Raw genomic sequence first — 22,635 nt, forward strand, 5'->3', positions numbered from 1 at the left:
CAACTAGATTCTGCTTGTCTTCAGGTAATAGTTACATAGAAACCTGGAAATTGGGTTCTGAAAACTTACCTGGCTATGGAAGCAGCTGGAGACTTGAGTAAGTTACTCAAAAAGTCAAAATAATTATCAGTGATGATTTCCCAGTCCATGTTTTCTTCGTGACAAGGAGATTCCTCAGAGAAAGCTAAATAGAAAGGCATTTCATATATCGATCTCAAGTTGGAAACAACAGTCAAATCTGCCAAAGCAAAAAAGACTATAGTGGTTCAGTTAATGTGTTTGAAAATATAACAAAGAAGGGTTAGAAATCCTTGTGATCTGGCTCCCACTTCTGGCCAACACCAACTATCCCTGGCCGTCAAGCAATGGAGACAGTGATCCATAGAAGACAGAAAATAAACAAGGTAAGACCCATGATTATCCTGTCTATTGCCTTAAGGAGAGCATCCAGGCCATGACACAGGAGGTGGAACTGAGCTGGAACTGTCAGGCGCCCTGAGCAGAGGGGATGAAGGTTAGAGTCCGGAAGACGGCACAGATACACAGAACAGACTCCCAGGAAAGACAGAGACATATAGATGGAGCCCCCGCTGTCTGCCTCCTTCAACTATCCAGCTGAGGACAAACCAGTGCATGCAGGTGACAAAGCACCCGGAGACCAGGCAAAGATCCACCCAAAAGGATTCCGGAAAAGTATCCGGGGATCACATGGGCCAGGAACAAATTCTCTTTCCATCAGCCGGACCGGAACAATCCACAATCTCATGAGACAATGAGTACAAGACGCACGATGAGTCTCGCCTCAGTCCTGGGGAATATTTGCAACCGCACCGAGTGTCGCTCCAGTCCTAACAAACCTTAAAAGCAAAATCCGAAAGGATCAAACTGTTTTCAAGAACATAGGAAAAACAGAATGGCAAGCAGGAAACAAGGCAAACCTCAAAATGTTTGGCATCCAATCAAAAATCACCGGGCATGCAAAGAAGCAGAAAAACGTGACCCAGACTTAGGAGAAAAAATAATCAATCAAAACTGCCCCGAAAGAGGGTGGTACTGCCCAGAAGCAGACACATAGATCAATCAACAGAATAGAGACCTCAGAGATAAACCCATGCTTCTATAGCCAATTAATCTATAACAAAGCACACAAGAGTACACGATAGTGAAAAGACAGTATCTTCCGTAAATGGGGTAGGGCACAGCAGACAGCTATATGCCAAAGAATGCACCTGCACCACTTTCTTACACCACACACAAAAATAAACTCAAACTGCACCGAAGATCTAAATGTGAGACCTGAACCCATAAAACCCTTGACAGAAAACAGAGGCAGTAAACTCTTGGACATAGCTCTGAGCAGTATTTCTTTGGATCTGTCTCCTCAGGCAAGGGCAACAAAAGCAAAAATAAACTATTGGGACTACATCAAACTAACAAGCTTTTGCACAGCAAAGGAAATCACTAACAAAACAAAGAGGCAACCTACTGAATGGGAGACAATACTTGCAAATGATATTCGCAATAGGGAGCTAATATCCAAAACATATAAAGAACTCATACGACTCAACAACAACAAAAAATCTGACTTGAAAATGGGCAGAGGCCTGAGTGGATATTTTGGCTGAGTGATTTTGGCTCAGGTCATGATCTCACAGTTTGTGAGTTCAAGCCTTGGATCGGGCTCTCTGCTGTCAGCATGGAGCCCGCTTCACATACTCTGTCTCCCTCTCTCTCTGCCTCTCCCTTGATGTCGCTGTCAAAATTAAGCAAACATTAAAAAAAAAAGGCAAAACTTTTCAGAATGGATAAAACCAGACCCAACTGTATGTTGCATTATGAAAATGCACTTGAAATGAAAGACATAAATAAAAGTAAAAGGACAGAAGAGACATACCACCCTATCACAAAGCAAAAGAAAGCACTAAAGTAGACTTCGATGATAATATCACTGTAACTTTATATTGCTAAGGCATCAAGGAATCAAGACAGAGTAGTTCTAAATGTTCATGGGCATTATAACAGAGCCTCAGAGCACATGAAACATCTTAGCCAAAAGGCCGAGAAGCGATACAAAGCACATGAAACAAAAACCAATATAAAGTACGAGGAGAAATCAACAAACCCACAGTGATCGTCAGAGATCCCAACACGCCCTCCGATAACTGATATGACAGGAAGACAAAAAAAACATCAGCAAGGACACGGATCTGTAGAACACCATGAACCAACATGATCCAACTGACATTTAGCTAAGACACCCCAGCCAACAACGTGATACATATTCTCAAGTACATACAGAACATTTGCCATGCCAGACCATATTCTAGACCAAACAACAGAGCTCAGTAAGACTTAAAAGGATTCTAGTCATATAAAGAATGTTCACTGACCAATTAAATTAGAAATCAATTAACAGACATGTATCTGGAAGATCCCAACTATTTGGAAACTAAATAACACACTTTGAAATAACTCATGGATCCAAAAAGCAATCAAAAGGTAAATGAAAAAGTATTTTAAAACTGAATAAAAATCAGAGAACCAAATGGCAGTATTTGTTGGATATGACTAAAAAAGTACTCAAGGAGAAATTTATACATTAAACACCTACACTGGAAAAGTATAAAGGTCTCAAATCAATGACCTCCACTTCTGTGGTAAGAAACTAGAAAGTCAGTGAAACCCGGGGTGCCTGGGTGGCTCAGTCAGTTAAGCATCTGACTCTTGATTTCAGTTTGATTTTCATGGGATTGAGCCCCATGTCAGGCTCTGTGCTGACAGCAAGGAACCTGCTTGGGATTCTCTCTCTCTCTGCCTCTCCCCTGCTCACTCTCTCTCTCTCAAAATAAATAAATAAATATTAAAAGAATAAGTTAGTTAAACCTAAAGTAAGTAGAATAAAGAAAAAAGTAAAGATCAAAGTGAAAACTAAGGAAATAGAATAAAGGAAAATATTGCAGAAAAATTAACAAAGCCAAAGGCTATTTCTTTGAGATCAATAGTATTGATGACCCTCTAAAGCAAAGTGATCAAGAAAAAAAGAAAGGCACAAATTACCGAGAACAAGTATGAGAGGTGATATTACTACAGATTCGATAATATTAAGAGAATAATAAGGGGGGCACCTGATGGCTCGGTCAGAAGAACGTGCAACTCTTGACCTCAAGGTCGGGAGTTTGAGCCCCATGTTGGGTGTAGCGATTACTTAAAAATAAAATCTTTTAAAAAAATATATCTTTTAAAAGAGAATAATAATGGAATAGCAGGAAGAAAACACTATGACACTAAAGTGGACAATTTACATGGCAGAGACAAGTTCATTGGAAGACACATTCTTCCAGAGCTTACTCAGGAAGAAACCGATAACCTGAATAGTCCTATTAAGGAAATTGAATGTATAGTTTAAAAACCTTCCCACGAAAAAACTAAAGGCTGGGATGGCTTCACTACTAAATTCTACCAAATGTTAAAGGGAGAAATAATATCAATTCTACACAAATTCCTCCAGGAAATTGGAAAGGAGAGGAAACTTCTCAACTTATTCTATGAGGCCAGGATTTCCTTGATACCAAAATAAGACAAAGACATCAAAGGAAAAGAAAACTACAGTCTAGCATCCCTCATGGAACAAATGCAAAATGTTAGACAAAATTTTAGCAAATTGAATCCAACAATATATGAAAAGGTAAAATATCTTATCAAGGGGGGCTTACTTATCCTAGTTATGCATCTCAATGTAGCATCTCAAAAGCTTCAAAAATGTTAAATACATAGGGATAACCTGAGAAAAGATTTGAAGAGTACTACAACGAAATTACTAACAGAAAACCGGGGCCCTAGGTGGCTCAGTCAGTTAAGCGACTGACTTTGGCTCAAGTCATGATCTCGTGGCTCGTGCGTTCAAACCCCACATCAAGCTCTGTGCTGACAGCTCAGAGCCTGGCATCTGCTTTGGATTCTGTGTCTCCCTCTCTCTCTGCCCCTCTCCTGCTCATGCTCTGCCTCTCTCTCTCTCAAAAATAAATAAACATTAAGAAATTTTAAAAGAAGAAAATAAATAAGACATAAACAAATGGAGAGATACACGGTGCTCATGAATCAGAAGACTACGTGTAGTTAAGAAGTCATTCTCCCTAAATTTATCCAGAGAGTCAACTCAATCCTGGTTTAAATTCCAACAGAATTTTGAGAAACCGAGAGGCAGATTCTAAAATTCAGATGACCTAGAATAGCTAAAACAATTTTTTCAAAGATTTTATTTTTTTAATTGTTTATTTATTTATTTTGAGAGAGAGTGTGTGTGAGCAGGGGAAGGGGTGGAGAGAGAGGAGAGACAGAATCCCAAAGAGGTTCTGTGCTGTCAATGCAGAGCCCTACTCAGGGCTTGATCTCATCAACTGCAAGAGATAATGACCTGAGCCAAAATCCAGAGTTGGAGCTTAACCAACTGAGCCACCCAGGCGTCCCTAAAACAATTTTTTAAATTTTTTTTAACGTTTATTTATTTTTGAGACAGAGAGAGACAGAGCATGAACGGGGGGAGGGTCAGAGAGAGAGAGGGAGACACAGAATCTGAAACAGGCTCCAGGCTCCGAGCTGTCAGCACAGAGCCCAACGCGGGGCTTGAACTCACGAACCGCGAGATCATGACCTGAGCCGAAGTCGGACGCTTAACCGACTGAGCCACCCAGGCGCCCCTAAAACAATTTTTTAAAAGAACAAAGTAGGAAGGCTAACACTGATGCTAAGACTTACACTAAAACTATAAGAATCAGGGGCACCTGGCTTATTGTTATTATATTACACTCAACTGAGTGTAGAGATTAGAGGTTAGTTCATGTCTAAGTAGAAATTAGAGATTATTTAAATAAATGGATAACTGACATATAGAAATAAGAGTACTTACATCAATAAAACTCAAAAATTAAAACTTCGCTAATCGAGGTCGTGTGATATTGGCATAGAGACCAACAAACACACCCCTGGAACAGAAGAGGCAGAAAAGACCCATTCATGTGAGTAATTTACTTAACAAAGGGACAGAGATAATTCAGTGGAGAAAATCTTCACAACAAATCTTTCCGAAGCAATTGGATCTCCATATGCAAAAAAATAATACTCAGTGTACACCAACATCATATACAAAAATTATCTCAGAATTCATCGTAGACCTAATTTAAAAGTTATAGTTGCTGGGGCGACTGGGTGGCTCAGTCAGTGGAGCATTCGACTTGATTTCGGCTCAGCTCATGATCCCAGGGTCCTGGGATCGAGCCCAAGTTGGGCTCTGCACTGGGTGTGGAACCTGCTTAACATTCTCTCTCTCTCGGGGCACCTGGTTGGCTGAGTCGGTTAAGCATCCAACTCTTGATTTCGGCTCAGGTCATGATCTTACAGTTCGTGAGATCGAGCCCCGCATTGGGCTCTGCGCTGATGGTTCTGAGCCTGCTTGGGGTCCTCTCTCTCCCCCTCTCTCTGTGCCACCCCTGCTCATTCATGCACTCTCCCTGTCTCAAAATAAACAAATCAGGGGCGCCTGGGTGGCTCAGTCGGCTAAGCGTCCGACTTCAGCTCAGGTCACGATCTCACAGTTCGTGGGTTTGAGCCCCACGTCGAGCTCTGTGCTGACAGCTCAGAACCTGGAGCCTGTTTCGGATTCTGTGTCTCCCTCTCTCTCTGACCCTCCCCCGATCATGCTCTATCTCTCTCTGTCTCAAAAATAAATAAACGTTAAAAAAAATTTTTTTTAATAATAAAAAAAATAAATCAACATTAAAAAAAGAAAGAAATCCTAATTTGAGGCAAGTAATTTAACCTTTCTGGCATCTATTTCACAAGCGAAATCACACAGGGAAAAGGAAGGTAGTAACAATCGTGAAAATCAGCACGGGCGTGTGTGATTCATAACAGATTTTCGAAAGGGTAATGCTACCAAAAAACCAAGCCACGTCGAACAAGTTTTCTAAACAAAAGAAGAAAACATAATCCACGAGAGTCCACTCCGTGGCTGCTGTCTGTGACTCATTATAATGCTGGCACTCATTTCTGTGCGGAAGGAAAGGAATGTCTCACGCAATGGCCTACAAGTCCCGTGCTAGCCATTTACACACATTATCTGATTTAGTCCTCATAAGAACCCGATAAAGCAGGCCAGATAATCCCTGTTTTCCCAAGGAGAAAACCGGTTACAATGGAAGCCCAAGTGACCTGCTCACTAAACTCTGCACCAGAAGCAATGTTTGCTACGAGCTCATCGGCCTCCAAGAGCCATCCGTCCAAGTCCGGGGCACCTGGGTGGCTCAGTCAGTTAAGCAGCCGACTTCAGCTCAGGCCACAATCTCACAGTTTGTGGGTTCGAGCCCCGTGTTGGGCTCCACGCTGACAGCTCGGAGCCTGGAGCCTGCTTTGGATTCTGTGTCTCCCTCTCTCTACCCCTTCCCCGCTCGTGCTCTGTCTCTCCCTGTCTCTCAAAGATGAATAAACTTAAAAAAAAATTTTTTTTAAAGAATTTGACCCCTTTTCCCTCATAGTTTTCTACCCGCCAAATTCTCCACACTCTCTAAGTGCAAACAACTCACGTCCTGCTCGTTACTTGTCATCACCTGCTCTGTGCCCCAGCACCCTGAGCTGACACCCGTGTCTAGACCGTCCATCTCCCCGCTAACCAGAACTCTCTTGAGACTTTCCATCTAGCCCTGGGATCTCTGGTTAACAGTGATCCACATCCTTGTAGCCATTGAGCTTTACAACAGCCTAGCTCAGCAGACATCGAGCCTCTTCTGGACCACCTCCAGGGTACCTGTCCAAGGTTTTCCCTGACGACATGGAAGGTTGGACACACGCATTCATTTCTATTCGTTCCCAAAGCATCCCTGAAATGGTAGCAGAGAACACAGTGAGTAATCCCGTGGATAGGAAGAGGAGAAAGAGAGCAGCAGCCGATGGGAGCGATCGGCACCAAGAAGCAGGAAAGGAAGTGGACAAGAGGCCTCAGCATTGGCGGAGAAGCAGGGGTTTCAGCTCCCGCCTGCAGAGGGAGAGGACGAGGAGAGGGGAGCAGACCTTCATTGCGGAAAGCCCACAAGTCCCCTGCGCCGGAGGGACAAGCGTTTGCACATGACTTTGACAGGGGGCGCAGGGCTAGGGGGACTGAGAATAGATTGGACGACACTGTGAACAAAGAGGAATGCGGACCCACATCCCCTCCATCACCCCCGCCAGGCCGCTTGTCTAGAACAAGACAGCAAACCAAGAAAGAGAAAACATGAGACGCAGGTAGCAGGCTTCCAACACAGAAAAGCAAAGGGATAAAGGCAAAGGAATTCCCAGGAAGGGATGCCCAGTCCTTGAGGACCACCAAACTACAAAAACCAAACACAAAGACCAAAGAGGGTGAAGCCAAAAGGACCAAAAAAGAGGACATGTATGGACCAGCTCATATTTTTGACCATATTGCTATTATTTGACAGGTTTCGAAAACTTGGGCCGAATGTCCAAGAGGTAAAACCTCGCAGATGGAAAGGACGAGACAATCATCAACTCAGGAAAGACAAAATGGCATACAAGAAAGCGTACGTATTCACGATTTGCCACACGGTTGAGACACGAGCACTATTCACGTGGAACTAGCTCCCTAAACCCTTCGTGTTGAATTAGCCAGAATGTGATAAAACCACATTGGTAAGATGGGGAAATAAACCCATATGGAAAAGAGGGACACATAGAAGGAGTAGCCAGCCCCCATCTGGCTCCATCGGTAGAATATGCAACTCTTGATCTCGAGGTGGTGAGTTCGAGCCCCACGTTGGGCGTAGAGATTATTTAAAAAATGAAGTCTTTAAAAAAAGAAAAAAGAAGGAGTAGTCCTCACCTTCCGTGTGGGAAGCCAACAAACAGTAGCTCACTATTTAAAAAATCAAGCATTTATAGGTCAGGCACAGTATTTAGAAAGACACAGATCAAAATGCCGAGCTGAATGAGGTTGCCTCACTGGAATGCGAGAGAGTTGAAAAGAGGACCTCTGTCTTCATTGTGTCCCATACTTGACCTTTTAACCTTATTCTAAGTATTAATTTGATACAACTAAAAATTAAATTAGAAAAAAATCTCCTCCTCGAAAGGTGGATTCTGAACTCACGCCCCTGAATGGATTGCTTCTGCCTTGTGGAAGCACTTTCCCCTACGGCGCCTGATGCAAAAGAGCGCGCTCCCGGCACACCAGGGAACACACACTTTAATGTTTATTCTTCAGTGTGCTTCACATGCAACACACTTCACACACTCTGCTAAGAAGTCACTTGTTAAGTCCTCATATGATTGTGCCCACTTATGGGTGACAAAGCTGAAATTCCCAACCTGATGGCCAGTCGGTGGCAGAGCCAAGGCATGAAACTAACCAGGTTGCCTCCAACATCCAAGTCCTTTACCAGCTCACTCTTCACCCCCCAAGAGCTTGCCAGGACTCAACCGCAAGCCACAGGCGGAAGCCTTGCTCTGTCATCCACGGGCTGGGGACACGCACACCAGCCTTGAACAAGAACAAGAATGGGCAGTTCTGCAGATGGCAGGGCCAGACGGTATTAGCCCAACCTTTCCACTAGAAACATCTAGAAAAGATAGATCATGTATTTTAAAGATTTTTAAAGTCGTTGAAGGCATCAGACAACTTTCAAGGCCATGAGTATTTGTGGGGCCCGGATCCAAAAGGCAGGTGAAATGAAGCCCCCTAAAGCCACTTCTCCATCCAAGGCCACGGCTCCTTCCAAAAACAAAGGCAAGGGCTAAGGGGCTGAGAAGTGAACGGGACTTTCCAAAGTCTCACAAAACAAGGAGAGAAATTGGAATTCAGGGCCAGGAAGGAAACAATGTCTTTGGTCAACACCACAGCGTCATGTTGGGAACTCAAAGGTCTACATTCTAGCAGTAAGAACAGACGAGAAACAGGTGAGATCTCACAGACACTGACACCAGGCTTCAAAAAAAATGAGGCAGCTTCCAGCTGAATTAAGGTGAAATGCCCCCCACTCTAACTGCCTGTTGAAATAAACAACCAAACAAACAAAAAGCCTATCTGAAGGATGGAAAACATCCAGAGTATCAAATTATCTCCATAACTTTTAATACATAATGTCTGGAATAGAGTCAAAACCAAGCACATAGGGGCACCTGGGGGCTCAGTGGACTTCAGCCCAGGTCATGATCTCACAGTTCTTGAGTTTGAGCCCCACATCGGGCTTTCTGCTGTCAGCACAGAGACTGCTTTGGATCCTCTGTCCGCCCCCCTCTCTGCCCCTTGCTCACTCACTCTCTTTCTCTCAAAAATAAACATTGAAAAATAAGTACATAAAAAACATAAGAAGTGATACAAAGAAGAAATTCACACAATAGAAATAGATACTCAAGAGATCCAATTATTGGAGTTATCAGGCATGTTTTTTTAATAAAACTTATAAAAATATCAAATTGAAACTCTAGAACTTATTGCAATAACTGAAATTGAGAAGTCAATGACTAAGCTTAATGGTGGATGAAATGCATTCTTAAGAAAGGATCAGTGAACTAGAAAATAAGTCAGAGAGAACTGTCCAGACTATACCATAAAGGAAAAAAAGGACAGAAAAAAAGACAGAAAAAAAAGTAGAGAGAGAGAGATCCCTTTTGCCATTTCTTCTTCTTCTTTTTTTTTTTTTTTACTTTTTTTTAATGTTAATTTATTTCGGGGAAGGAGGGGACAAAGAGAGAGAGAGAGACAGAATCTGAAGCAAGCTCTAGGCTCCAAGCTGTCAGCACAGAGCCTGACGTGGCCACTTCTATTCAACATAGTACTGGAAGTCCTAGCCATAGCAATTAGGCAAGAAAAAGAAATAGAAAATATTCAAATAGGAAAGGAAGAAGTAAAATTATCCTTGTTCGCAGACGACATTATCTTATACATAGAAAATTCTAAATATTCCACCCATCCACCCAAAAAACATGTAGAAATAATAAACAAACTCAGCAAAGCTGTAGGATTCATAATCAACATGCAAAGATCAGTTGCATTTTTAAACACTAACAATGAATAATATGGAAAGGAAATTAAAAGTCCCTTTGCTGCTCAGTCAGTAGAGAATGAGACTCTTGATTGTGGGGTTATGAGTTCGGGCCCAACATTAGGTATAGGGATTACTTAAAAATAAAGCCTTTAGGGGCACCTGAGTGGCTCAATCAGTTAAGCACCCGACTCTTGACTTCGGCTCAAGTCATAATCTCATGGTTTGTGAGATCTAGCCCCACATCGGGCTCTGCACTGACAGCATGGAGCCAGCTTGGGATTCTCTCTCTCTCTCTCTCTCTCTCTCTGTCCCTGCCCCATGCATTCTCTCTCTCTCTCTCTCTCTCTCTCTCTGTCAAAATAAATAAATAAACTTTAAATAAAATTAAAAATAAATAAGTAAACAAAGTATTTTTAAAAAATGAAAGGAAATTAAGAAAACAAGTCCATTAACAATAACATCAAAATTAATAAAATACTTAGGAGTAAATTAACCCCAGTGACATCCCAGCTGAGAATTCAGACTACAGCAAATACTAACATTAATACCAATACAAATGATGTATATTTTTTCAAATGTATTTATGTATTTGAGAGAGAGAGAGAGAGAGAGTGGGGAGAGAGGCAGAGAGAGAGAGAGAGAATCTTCTTTTTACATTTTTTTTATTTATTTTTGAGAGAGAGAGAGAGAGACAAAGTTCGAGCAGAAGAGGGGCAGAGAGGGAGGGAGACACAGAATCTGAAGCAGGCTCCAGGCTCTGAGCTGTCAGCACAGAGCCCGATTTGGGGCTCAAACTCGTGAACCATGAGATCATGACCTGAGCTGAAGTTGGACACTTAACCAACTGAGTCACCCAGGTGCCCCAGAGTGAGAGAGAATCTTAAGCAGCCTCCAAGTTCAGCACAGAGCCCAATGTGGGGCTTGATCCCACGACCCTGGTATCATGACCCTGGGATCATGATCAAGAGTCAGATGCTCAACCAACTGAGCCACCCAGACGCCCCAATAATGTACATATATTTTTTTCAATGATGTATATTTTTTAAGGCAAAGACAATGCTAGAGAAAAAAAGGAAGCATCATTCCCTAATGTTAAAAGAGCCCATCTGATAAGAATATATGTCAGTTCCAAACTTTTTGTACCTAATGATGTAACTTAAATGACATAAAGCAAAACTAACAATGCTAAAAGGAAAAGAGACAAATTTACCACCTCTGTGGGAAATTTTACCTCCTCTTTATCAGCAACTGATAAAACAGGCAGATAATAGGTAAGCCACAGAAGATTAACAAACCTAATTAATACCTATAACTACTACACCCAACAACGACAGAACTGACGTTCTTTCGAAAAGCACATACATTTAGCAAAATCACCTGAGCCATAAAGCATATCTCAACAAATTCCCAAGACTAAAACATTGAGTATGTTCTTTCATTAAATTAGGCTAGAAATTCAGAGGGTTTTTTTTTTGAAGTAACTCGAAATGTCCCCAAACGGGGCATGTTAGTGGAAATTAAGCAAAACACTGAAATCATAATAAATTTCAAACTGATTGATAATAAAACTATGACATATTAGCTGTGTGGAATATATTAGAGCTTTGCACGGAAGAAACTTTATAGCCTTAAAAGCAGTTATTAGAAAAGAAGAAAACCTGAAAATCAAGAAGCTAGCAAAAAAACATCAAACTAAATTTGGTAGAAAGAAGGAAATAATAAAGATAAAGCAGGACATTCACGACATAGGAAATGAATCAGGAAAATCCATGAAACAGGAACAGAGAATCCACAAAACTCCGTTGTTTGAGAAGCTGTGTTTCTGTAATGGAACACGCCTTCAGGCAGCATGACCCCCCACCACTGAGGATTGTCCAGACAGAAGTGAAGCCCACAGGGCCAGAATAAGACTTCCTACAACTGTGTCCTGCCTTTGACACCTGGAGTTCTGTGATATAATCCTGAGCCTCGATATTCCCATCTGAAAATGAAGTCAAAATGGAACCCAACTCAACGGTTCACATGAGGGTTGGATGAAACAATTCATACGAAACACAACAGAGGTTGGTGATTCTCAACACTATTGAGACTTCCGGACCCAGGCTTCCCACTGATACTGAATATCACTCTTGTAGCCTGTGTTTCTGGAAATGATCCGGAGCAGGCGATAAAAAGGAGGGCAAAGTAACGGCGCGGAAGTTACGGCACAGGATGAACATCCACCTGACCGAGGCGGCTTAGCCATCAGCCCAGCCAGGCCACACCAAGTACAGAGCTCAGTGCGCCCTGCAGCACATCAGAGACCCAACGTGTGGCCAGCGGGTTTGATGCCGACACCCACAGAGAGGGGGTTCTCTGCCAGCCTCTAAAAGCAGCAGTTTGAGTACAGAGATTCCTCAAAAACTTAGAAAATAGACCTACCCTACGATCCAGCAATTGCGCTACTAGGTATTTACCCCAAAGATACAAAAATACAGAAATCAAGGGGCACATGCACCCCGATGTTTAGAACATCATTATCGGGGTGCCTGGGTGGCTCAGCTGGTTAAATGTCCAACTCTTGATTTCAGTTCAGGTCATGATCTCACGGTTCGTGGGAGGAGGATGACAGCACAGAGCCTGCTTGGGATTCTCTCTCACGCTCTCTCTCTGCGTCTCCAACATTTGTGTGCATGTGTGCTCTCTCTCTCTCTCTCTCAAAATAAATAAAATGAACTTAAATAAAAAAGATTCATAGCAGCACTATCAACAATAGCAAAATGATGGACTAAGCCCAAATGTCCGTGGACTGATGAATGGATAAAGATGTGGTTTACATATATTTAATGGAATATTACTCAGCCATCAAGAAGAATGAAATCCTGCCATTTGCAAGGACATGGATGGAGCTAGAGTTTAATGCTAAGCCAAATAGATCATCAGAGAAAGACAATTACCATATGATTTCATGCATTATGTGGAACTTAAGAAACAAAACAACAAGCATGGGGAGAGAGAGAGAGAGAGACCAAGAAATAGACTCGTAACTGCAGAGAACAAACAGATGGTCACCAAAGGGGAGGAGGGCCGGGGGATGGGGGAAACAGGCGATGGGGATGGGGGAGGGCACACGTGATGAGCACCGGGTGATGTATGCAGGTATTGAATCACTACATTGCACACGTGAAATTAATGTTACACTGTATGTTAACCAAATGGAATTTAAATAAAAGCAAAAAAAAAAAAACAACCAGCCATCTGAGGAGGGAGGAAGGAAAGATTAGGTGGACATGGCCACAGGAAAGGAACAGGATACTCCCCTCCCCACCCCAAGTGGAAGCAGCAGGGGTCCCGAGGGGAGGCTGGAGCGCGCACAACACACAGACGACCAGAGCAAGCCGGTCCCCAAAGAGAGCCAGACACAGACCACCAGCTCCTGACCAGGCGGACCAGCCAGACACAGAAACACCAGCCCCACCCTGGTGGCGTCTTCCCAGTCACTCTCAGGGACAAGAGAATGACTTCCTGGGGGTGATGCAGCCACAAATTCATAAAATCCATATTCGAGGGGATTTTTGGTGTTGAGGACGGTGCGGGAAGAGGGGAGCTGGCTGGACGGGGGGTGCTCTCCCCAGTGTGCAGGGTGAGTGACAGGACCCCACGGGCGGTACATCTGCACTCCTCGGGGACCATCACACCTGGTCTGCACACACACACGTTCCTCAGCTGAACCGAGACAGTTCTGAGAGGAAAACCAGTCACCAGCGGAAACTTCTGGCATAACCAATCACACCAGGACCCCTGGTCTCACCATAACGGACGGCAGAGGCTCAAATGTGGCCATCACAATGGCAAATTGTACCTGGCCAGCCTCTGCGTTTAGGTCCCCTTTGTTAAATAGGGGTGTCCCTTAGGAACAACATTGCTCAAGGGCGCTCCAACGGGCCTGCAGGGAGAACCACGGACTCACCAGATAAACCGTTCTGGACACTTTCTGGCGCATTCACGTAACGGACCAGTTCACAGGTCTTCCTGATAAACCCCTCAAAGGCTTTCCAGTAGGATGTTTCTTCCAGGGACAACTGCACCTGCTCCAGACTATGAAACACCCTGCGACCAAAAAGAATCCAGAGAAGGCTGACATGTGATCACTGTTTTCCAGAAACAGATCGTTATAAATTCATCCAAACGCAAATGTACACAAGTGCCCGGCGGTCCACTCATGTCAGAAATTAGAACCTTTGCAATAGTTTTTTTTTTAATGTTTATTTTTGAGAGAGTGAGAGAACAGGGAAGGGGCAGAGAGAGAAGGAGACACAGAATCCAAAGCAGGCTCCAAGCTCTGAGCTGTCAGCCCAGAGCCCCATGTGGGGCTAGAACCCACGAACTGCGAGACCATGACCTGAGCCGAAGTCGGACGCTCAACCGACTGTGTGACCTAGGCTCCCCAATGGTTTTGTTTGTTTTTTTTTTTGCAATAGTTTTCTTGATAGGTATTTTATTGCTTATGAATTGCCCCACCCTGATTTGAAAAACGAGGGAAGGGGCACATGGGTGGCTCAGTCAATTAAGTGTCTGACTCTACATTTTGACTCAGGTCATGATCTCACGGTTCGTAAGATCAAGACCACTTTGCACTCTGCAGGATCAAGACCCTGCTTGGGACTCTCTCCCCCTCTCTCTGCCCCTCCTCTGCTTGCACTCTCTCTCCCTCTTAAAATACATAAATAAACTTAAAAAAAAAAAAGGGAAAATCTTTCATAATAATACAGGAAATGTAAGACACAGCAAATCAAAAGAAAAACAAAAAGACATATGACATCCTCTGGGAGGCTAAGAATCTCATGGAAGATTAAGCCAATGGCAAAACATTAAAGGAACTGTTTGATATTTTGTATTTTTAAATGCTTTCCAAAAGTACCAAAGAGGTTAATACTTCTTTAGATAAAAACAAAAAATTAGGAGCGTCTGGATGGCTCAGTCAGTTAAGTGTCTGACTTCAGCTCAGGTCATGATCTCAGGTGCTTGGGTTTGAGCCCCGTGTCAGGCCCTGTGCTGACAGCTCAGAGCCTGGAACCTGCTTCGGATTCTGTGTCTCCCTCTCTCTCTCTGCCCTTCCCCTGCTCACGCTCTGCATCTCTCACTTTGAAAAATGAATAAATGTTAAAAAAAAAAAAAAAAAATTAAAAGGGGCGCCTGGGTGGCTCATTCGGTTCAGCACCTAACTAAGCTCAGGTCGTGATCTCACGGTCCATGAGTTTGAGCCCCGTGTCGGGCTCTGTGCTGACTGCTCGGAGCCTGGAGCTGCTTCGGATTCTGTGTCTCCCTCTCTCTCTGCCCCTCCCCCACTCAAGCTCGGTCTCTTTCTCTCTCAAGAATAAATAATAAACATTTAAACAAAATGTATACGTCCCCCTATTCATAGAAGCAGAACACACCACGCTGATCCATCACTTCAGAGAAGCAGGGGTGGGAATCACGTGGTTTCCAACTGTTCGCAGGTTTCCCATCTCACACAAACTTACGCTGCGGCGAGAAGCTGGTCCTCACAGTCACCGGCAAAGTCATTGTTCCCAGGTGAGCCGGCAGCTCCCAGCACCCGGAAGAGCCGCGTGCAGGACAGGCCCATGTCCGCCAGCTGTGTCTCCACTTCCTGCCAGCCCAGAAACCCTCCGGGTACCGAAACTGGCGTATCTGTGAGCCCAGCGATGAGTTCTCGCAAAAGGCGATCCTTCACAGGAAAAGAGAATGTTTGTGATACACCAGTAAGGCCAGTGCGGGCACCAGCGAGGCAGCCCCCACCCAGTCTCACTTACCAAGGGTTCCTTTGTTGTTGTTGTTAGTGTTTATTTATTTTTGAGAGAGAAGCAGAGACAGAGAGGGGCAGAGAGAGAGGGAGACACAGAAGCCGAAGCAAGCTCCAGGCTCTGAGCCATCAGCACAGAGCCCGGCGCAGGGCTCAAACCCACGAACCACAAGATCATGACCTGAGCCAAAGTCGGACGCTTCACCAACTGAGCTGCCCAGGCGCACCAGCAAGGGTTCTCTTGACTGTGAGTCCAAGACCTTGCCCTGCAGGTGTCTGATAACCTAAGCAACCGTCCTAGACTTGAGTCTTGACTCGTGTCCAACCGAAGAGACCCCAAAATCAAAGTTCATCCAGGAATCGAGCAGAAGGGACCCACGTGTTAGCTAGTCCCCTGTGGCCCCTACTGGACCGGCCTCCTGTCACTCTGCTCCACAACTAAGAGAAGCTGAGCGTTGGCTCCCATTAACCAACAAAACGCACAAGGGCATGTGCGCATTCCAGCCCTACCCTTGCCTTGGAGCGGCACCACAGGAAAACAATGAACCAGGTAATCCTGACACCAAAAGGCGAAGGGTGTCATAAGTTTTCGTGCCCAGTGAGAACAACATGGATTGCAGGTGACATAATCAGCTTTACGAACAAAGAGCCCCCCCACCCTGCACCCCACGTCTGGAGCGCTCGGCAAAGGGCAGGAACTCGGGAAGAGCACCTTAGCTCCAAGTTGACGATGATGCCCAAGGACCCTCCTCCGCCCGATCTCCACATTTGCAACCAGGGACAGAGCAGGACGGGGAGCCCAGAACCCAGTGAAGCAGAGCAGCATGGTCTGAAAGTTCGGGGTGCTCTTGGGGAAACCCGCCTACTATTGAGGAGATTTGGGCTAGACGGATGGCACACAACACCTAGTGTGGCCAGACAGCAGGGACGGAACGCAGGGGTGGCCGGGATCCGGGATGTAGGATCTAACCTGTAAAATAAACCCATTGGATGGGGCACGTGGGTGGCTCAGTAGGTTAAGCATCTGAATTCAGCTCAGGTCATGATCTCGCGGTTCTTGGGTTCAAGCCCCACGTCGGACTCTGTGCTGACAGCTCGGAGCCTGGAGCCTGCTTTGGATTCTGTGTCTCCTTCTCTCTCTGCCCCTCCCTCACTCATGTCCTGTGTCTGTCTCTCTCCGAAATAAATAAACATTTCAAAAACAATTTTTTTAATAAAATAAGCCCATTGGTATCCATGGACAAGATCAGACCGTGGCTACTTACAGCGTCCTCTGCTGACCTCAGTAGCTTGTTTAAGACGCTGCTCTTGTTGAAGGAGTCCTGGGGACACGTCAGCCCCCCAAGGCCCTCCCAGACACCAGGACACAAGAAAGCCTCCCTCCCAGACAAGCTGGCGTTTAGGCACCTGTCGGCGGTATCCTTCATCAAGAGCTGAAAGGTAAAGAAGAGAGGGAGAGGGGACACTTAGAAAAGCTTACACTCACCCTCAAAGGGCTGGGGAACCACAACCAGTAATCTATAGCAATTAGGGCTCCAGGCTGGGTCAGTCAGAAGAGTACATGACTCCTGATCTCGGGGTTGTGAGTTCAAGCCCCACAGTGGGTGTAGAGATTACTTAAAAAATAAAGTCTTTAGGAGCATCTGGGGGGCTCAGTTGATTGAGCACCCACCGTGGCTCAGGTCATGATCTCAGGGTCCCTGAGTTCTAGCCCTGTGTCGGGCTCTGTACTGACAGTGTGGAGTCTGCTTGGGATTCTCTCTCTCCCTCTTCTCTTCCCGTCTCCCACCTGTGCTCTCTCTCTCTCTCTCTTTCTCTTTTTCTCAAAAATAAACATTTAAAAAACAAATAAATTCATAAAGTCTTAAAAAAAAAAAAAGCGGTGCACCTGGGTGGCTCAGTCAGTTAAACATCCAACTCTTGATTTCAGCTCAGGTCATGATCTCACGGTCCATGAGTTCGAGCCCTGCATCAAGCTCTGTGCTGACAGTGTGGAGTCTGCTTGGGATTCTCTCTCTCCCTCCCTCTCTCTGCCCCTCCCCTGCTCACTCTCCTCTCTCTCTCTCAAAACAGATAAAAATTTTAAATCTAAAAAACTTACAAATTTAAATTAAAATTTAAAAAACTCTGTAGCCGTCAACATATCAAAATAAAACAAAGTTCTTCGAAACCTTGCCCATTTTGCTAGCACAGCTCACAGCAGGGGCACAGCTGCAGTCTGCAGGATGTTCTTGAATGGTTTACCAAAACTGTCCATTTATAAGCCTGCCGGTGCCCTGCTGTACCTGCTTCAGCTCCCAAAAGAACTCGCCCTTTTCCAATTTCGGGTGGTCTGGTCCGCCCAGTTTGGAGCTGTTGGCTGATCTCTCCAGGCACACGAGGACTTCTGTAAGGTCGACAAATTGATGTATCAGCACTCCCCTAAAACGGGCTTCTCTAAGCCTGATGTCTACACGGGGCTGTGAATAACACACTGACTTCTGCAAACACGCATTTCAGCAAACCACGCACATTCCCAGACATTTTAGTATCTCCCCCGGGGGAGGAAAACCGAGAAAAATGTACTGCAATATCATTTCATGCTTCCCCAAAGTGCCTGAGGACAATGTCACGGTTATAGGGGGTTTTACTCCAGAAGCAACATCTGTCCTCATTTCTTTGTCCACCGAGAAGGCTCCAGTGCACCTGGTGTCACTTTGGACAATACCACTGGTCAGCAGAAGCTCAAAGAGGGCTTTCTGGGGAGGACAGGAAGGTGTTCCCTCTGCCCAACGCCAAGGAGCAGGAGCGGGGCCAGAACGGTGATCACGCACTCTGGTGCATTTCCAGCTGAGCACCGCAACAGCGGACGAGGGCGTGAGTGGTGCTAGGAAATTTCCAGAAGGACGCAGAGCTCACTGCCGCATTTCCAGCACCCCAGACGCACCAACACTGGGGCCCCTTCCCTCCCAGCTCCGCAAAGTCGTCGGGCGAGGTCAAGTCTGCTTTTCTGCCAATGTCACGCAGGCTCCCAGCAGGAAGGTGACAGATGACCCCACGCCAGTTTACCTTGGACAAAATGTAAACGCTGGGCTATCGCGTTCCTGAGAGCCCCGTACAGCGGAAGCAATCTTGTCCGAGCCGGCCACGGGGGCAGGTTTCGGAGAACATTCTCCAACTTCTGTAGATACAGTAATCTGGGGGCAAAAATTAAAAAAAAAAAAAAAAAAGATGAAGATGGGCGCAGGGTGCCAGCCGGGGACATAAAGTTCCACTCACGGGAAGATATCCCCCTGCTTCGGGAGCCGTCTTCACAGACCAAAACCCCGGCTTCACTGCAGGCTCTTGACAGGTTGAGTCATGGGACAGAATGTGGATTAAACATTCTCTTTACCCCCAAACAGGAAAGTTCACTCCTACCTAGTTGCACGCGGCAGAGGCCAGAGGTGGAATAAAGCCGCAGGTGAGATTTAAGAGCATTTGCCTGGGGGCACATGGCAGTCGGTGAAGCGTCCAACTTCGGCTCAGGTCATGATCTCAGCAGATAGAGCCCGCATGGGGGCCTGCGCTGACAGTGTGGAGCCTCCTTGAGATTCTCTCTCTCCCTCTCTCTCCGCCCCTCCCCTCCCCCACGCAGTTCGTGAGTTCGAGGTCTCGGCTGTCGGCGCGGAGCCTGCTTCGGATCCTCTGTCCCCCCCACGGTGTCTCTCTGCCCCTCCCCACCCCCGCTCTCAAAAAGAAATAAACATTAAAAAGTAATCATGAGGGGCGCCTGGGTGGCGCAGTCGGTTAAGCGTCCGACTTCAGCCAGGTCACGATCTCGCGGGCCGTGAGTTCGAGCCCCGCGTCGGGCTCTGGGCTGATGGCTCGGAGCCTGGAGCCTGTTTCCGATTCTGTGTCTCCCTCTCTCTGCCCCTCCCCCGTTCATGCTCTGTCTCTCTCTGTCCCAAAAATAAATAAACGTTGAAAAAAAAAATTAAAAAAATAAAAAAATAAAAAGTAATCATGAAAAATAAAAGCATTTGCCCGGAAGCCTCCACTTATCAGGCAGAGGAAATTATGTTAAAAAGAGTGTCAGAACATCAAGATGTGAGTGGTGGGGGCAGGATCCATCAAAAGCGAACTAGCAGCAGCTGTAAGATTCTCGAAGGTCCAGGGAGGACCGCCAGCCAGGCCGCTGGGTACCAGCGAGGTGGGGAGAGGAGGCAAAGGGGAGTCCACTCTCGCAGACACAGGAGCAACCCAGGCGACCAGCTGCAGAGGCCACGCTCCCTGGGAAGGCAGGCAGTGGCTGGGGGTAGGGAGGGGGCGAGAGGGGGCAGGGCGGCAGGGGCGGGTGGGTGGACAGGCTGTGCAGCTACCCCAGGGAGCCGGAGATCTCTCCCTGCCTCAGGGGCTGCCTGTTGCACAAGGAGGATGCCTCACTGGGGAAGAGGGGGGAAACAACCCAGAGGAGCCGCTGGAAAGAGTCTGCAACAATAGGAGCTGAAATTGCAAACAGATGTGGAAGCAAAGAGCCAGATGGGGAGTCACAGTGGGGGGGTGGCAAGTGCCCCAGCAGGCGGGCACCGACCCTCAGGCATCTATGCAAGCACACGGAATCCTCCGTGAGCTGGAAGGAGAGGCCCAGATGCTGCCGGGGGCACCCGTGCCAGGCATCTGTGGCCGCAGCCCAGTGACAGGTGGCACATGCCCCCCCCACCCCCAGCCCCGGCCCCACCTGGCCCCGTGCCCACGCCGGCTAGCCTCTCCCGCATCTCATCGCCCTGGGGCAGGAGGTCCTGCCTGTAAAGCCGGCATCCTCGGTGCCCAGAACAGGCGTGGGCCGCGGGGTTTCCCACTTCTTCTGGCTGGAAGCTGTGACTTGGAAGAGAAAAGGTGTGAGCAGTCACCAAGAGCAGGCTAGAAGTAACGAGCTGCAGCGTCCTGGACCACAGGCGTTGGACGGGGGCTGCGGGGTCCCACTGAGGGCAGTGCGGGTCTCACGAGGACCTGGAGGAGGAGGCCGTGGGCGAGTGAGGGGCTGACACACGGAGGGGCGTAAACTAAAGAGCAGCCACGGATGGACAGGGGGAGGCAGCCCCAGACACAGGTCTGAAAGGACAGAGAGCGACAGACGCAGCTAAGGACGTGCTGGAGGGCGCCAGGAGGGGGCGCCAGGAGGGGGTCAGATGCCAATGCACAGCACAGGACAATGCAGGGATCTGAGCCACGGTCGCTCACGGGTGACACCCGCCGCTGCGGGGCTCACGTCTACACCCCAGGAAGCAACCCACTGCAGACACACAGGATTCACAAGACATGACAGAACCTAGAAGGTCTGTAGGAAACTCAGTGGGCCTGTAAAAGGGAGGATGGAGGGAAGGGAGGTGAGTTTAGGAGAGAGAAGACAATGCTGGGCGAGGTGTCGGGAACGGGCCGGAGCCTGTGAGCAGCGGCTAAGTGTGCCATGTTCCCACCACGGGGTCTCCCTGCCTGGTCCGCTGCAGCCATCCAAGGGGGACAGATCCTTCCTTAGAGCTGAAGGCACGGGGCTTCTGGGGGGTCTCGCGTGAACCCTGCAGCGGACCAAGAGCCCGATAACCAGAGAGGCACCATCAGGGTGGGGAGGTAGCGACCAGGCGGCCACCAGTGCGAGGGTCACAGACGACCATATAACAGATGTGCATGCAGAGACAAAGGGAGGCTTGCCCAGTGCACACAGCAGCCGGTTCCCACCCTGAGTGGGGGCAGGGAAAGCATGGGCTGTGCACACCTGGTCCTCCGAGAGGGTGCAGTCCCTCACGTCTCCGATCCCTGAAGGAGCTAAGAGCCGGCGTCTCCTGGGGCTCTCTGTCCCCTGGGCCAAAGTGCCAGGGCGTGCGTGGGAGGGTTGTAGGGCCATTAAAGTGACGTGCTCCATCGCTAGTACCGGGGCAATCCCTAAGGTAAATCAGGAAAGCAGACCTTCGACAACAAGATCCTGCTTCCTAACCGGGTTCCAGAAAAAGGCAGAGGGGGCTGGAAGTGCGTCCAGTTATGCACGTGTATGTCACGTGGGTCATGAGAACACGACATGGCCCGTGCAGTTCTGATCACACAATCCTCCCTTCAGGAGGCACAGGAGCAAAACTTTCCACGACCTGTAGCTTGAAACAAACCCTTCTGAGACAACATTGAGAAATCTTTTGCTCTCCTCCAAGGAGAGTCAACGCAGGATTGCAACCAGGTCAAGTTACCGCCAAGGACGGGACCCACTGAAAACAGAGGTCCAGTGTCGCAGCAGAATCGACAATCCGTGAGTCAATTCTGCTGATCTCAAAAACGAAGCAGCCACAAGATCTACCTTCTCCTGCTTCCGACATATTTCTGGATCTTATGAGAACATGTTGACAATACAAAATTTCAAAACAGCTATGAAAACAGTTCCTTACATGAAAGGACCTCTACCATGTTTTTGCTCGTTTTTAAAATTTTTGTTAATGTTTATTGTTTATTTTTGAGAGAAAAAGACAGAGAGAGACACACAGAGTATGAAAGGGGAGGGGCAGAGACAGAGGGAGACACAGAATCAGAAGCAGGCTCCAGGCTCTGTCAGCACAGAGCCCGACACGGGGCTCGAACTCACACCGCGAGATCATGACCTGAGAGGAAGTGAGCCGCTTAACCAACTCAGACACCCAGGCGCCCCTTGTTCATTTTTTTTTTAATTTTTTTTAACGTTTATTTTTTTTTTGAGACAGAGAGAGACAGAGCATGAATGGGGGAGGGTCAGAGAGAGGGAGACACAGAATCTGAAACAGGCTTCAGGCTCTGAGCTGTCAGCACAGAGCCCGACGCGGGGCTCGAACTCACAGA

The 22,635-nt window shown here is 46.9% G+C and overlaps 1 protein-coding gene across 1 annotated transcript in view; it reads right to left on the bottom strand.

Moving 5' to 3' along the window:
- The window catches only part of ABCA13 (ATP binding cassette subfamily A member 13), a 395,455-nt gene that overhangs the window by 310,978 nt on the left and 61,842 nt on the right, over nt 1-22,635 (bottom strand). The window contains exons 11-16 of the mRNA XM_086697122.1: nt 18,868-18,995; nt 18,105-18,205; nt 17,085-17,252; nt 15,539-15,744; nt 13,984-14,123; nt 70-184 (exon numbers count right to left, since the gene is read on the bottom strand). Of these exons, the coding sequence (XP_086553248.1) occupies nt 70-184; nt 13,984-14,123; nt 15,539-15,744; nt 17,085-17,252; nt 18,105-18,205; nt 18,868-18,995 (858 nt within the window). The remainder of the gene's footprint in view (nt 1-69; nt 185-13,983; nt 14,124-15,538; nt 15,745-17,084; nt 17,253-18,104; nt 18,206-18,867; nt 18,996-22,635) is intronic.

This window comes from Puma concolor, chromosome A2 (assembly GCF_028749965.1).
Source record: "Puma concolor isolate L17-30 chromosome A2, mPumCon1.1.hap2, whole genome shotgun sequence".
Taxonomy (NCBI): domain Eukaryota; kingdom Metazoa; phylum Chordata; class Mammalia; order Carnivora; family Felidae; genus Puma; species Puma concolor.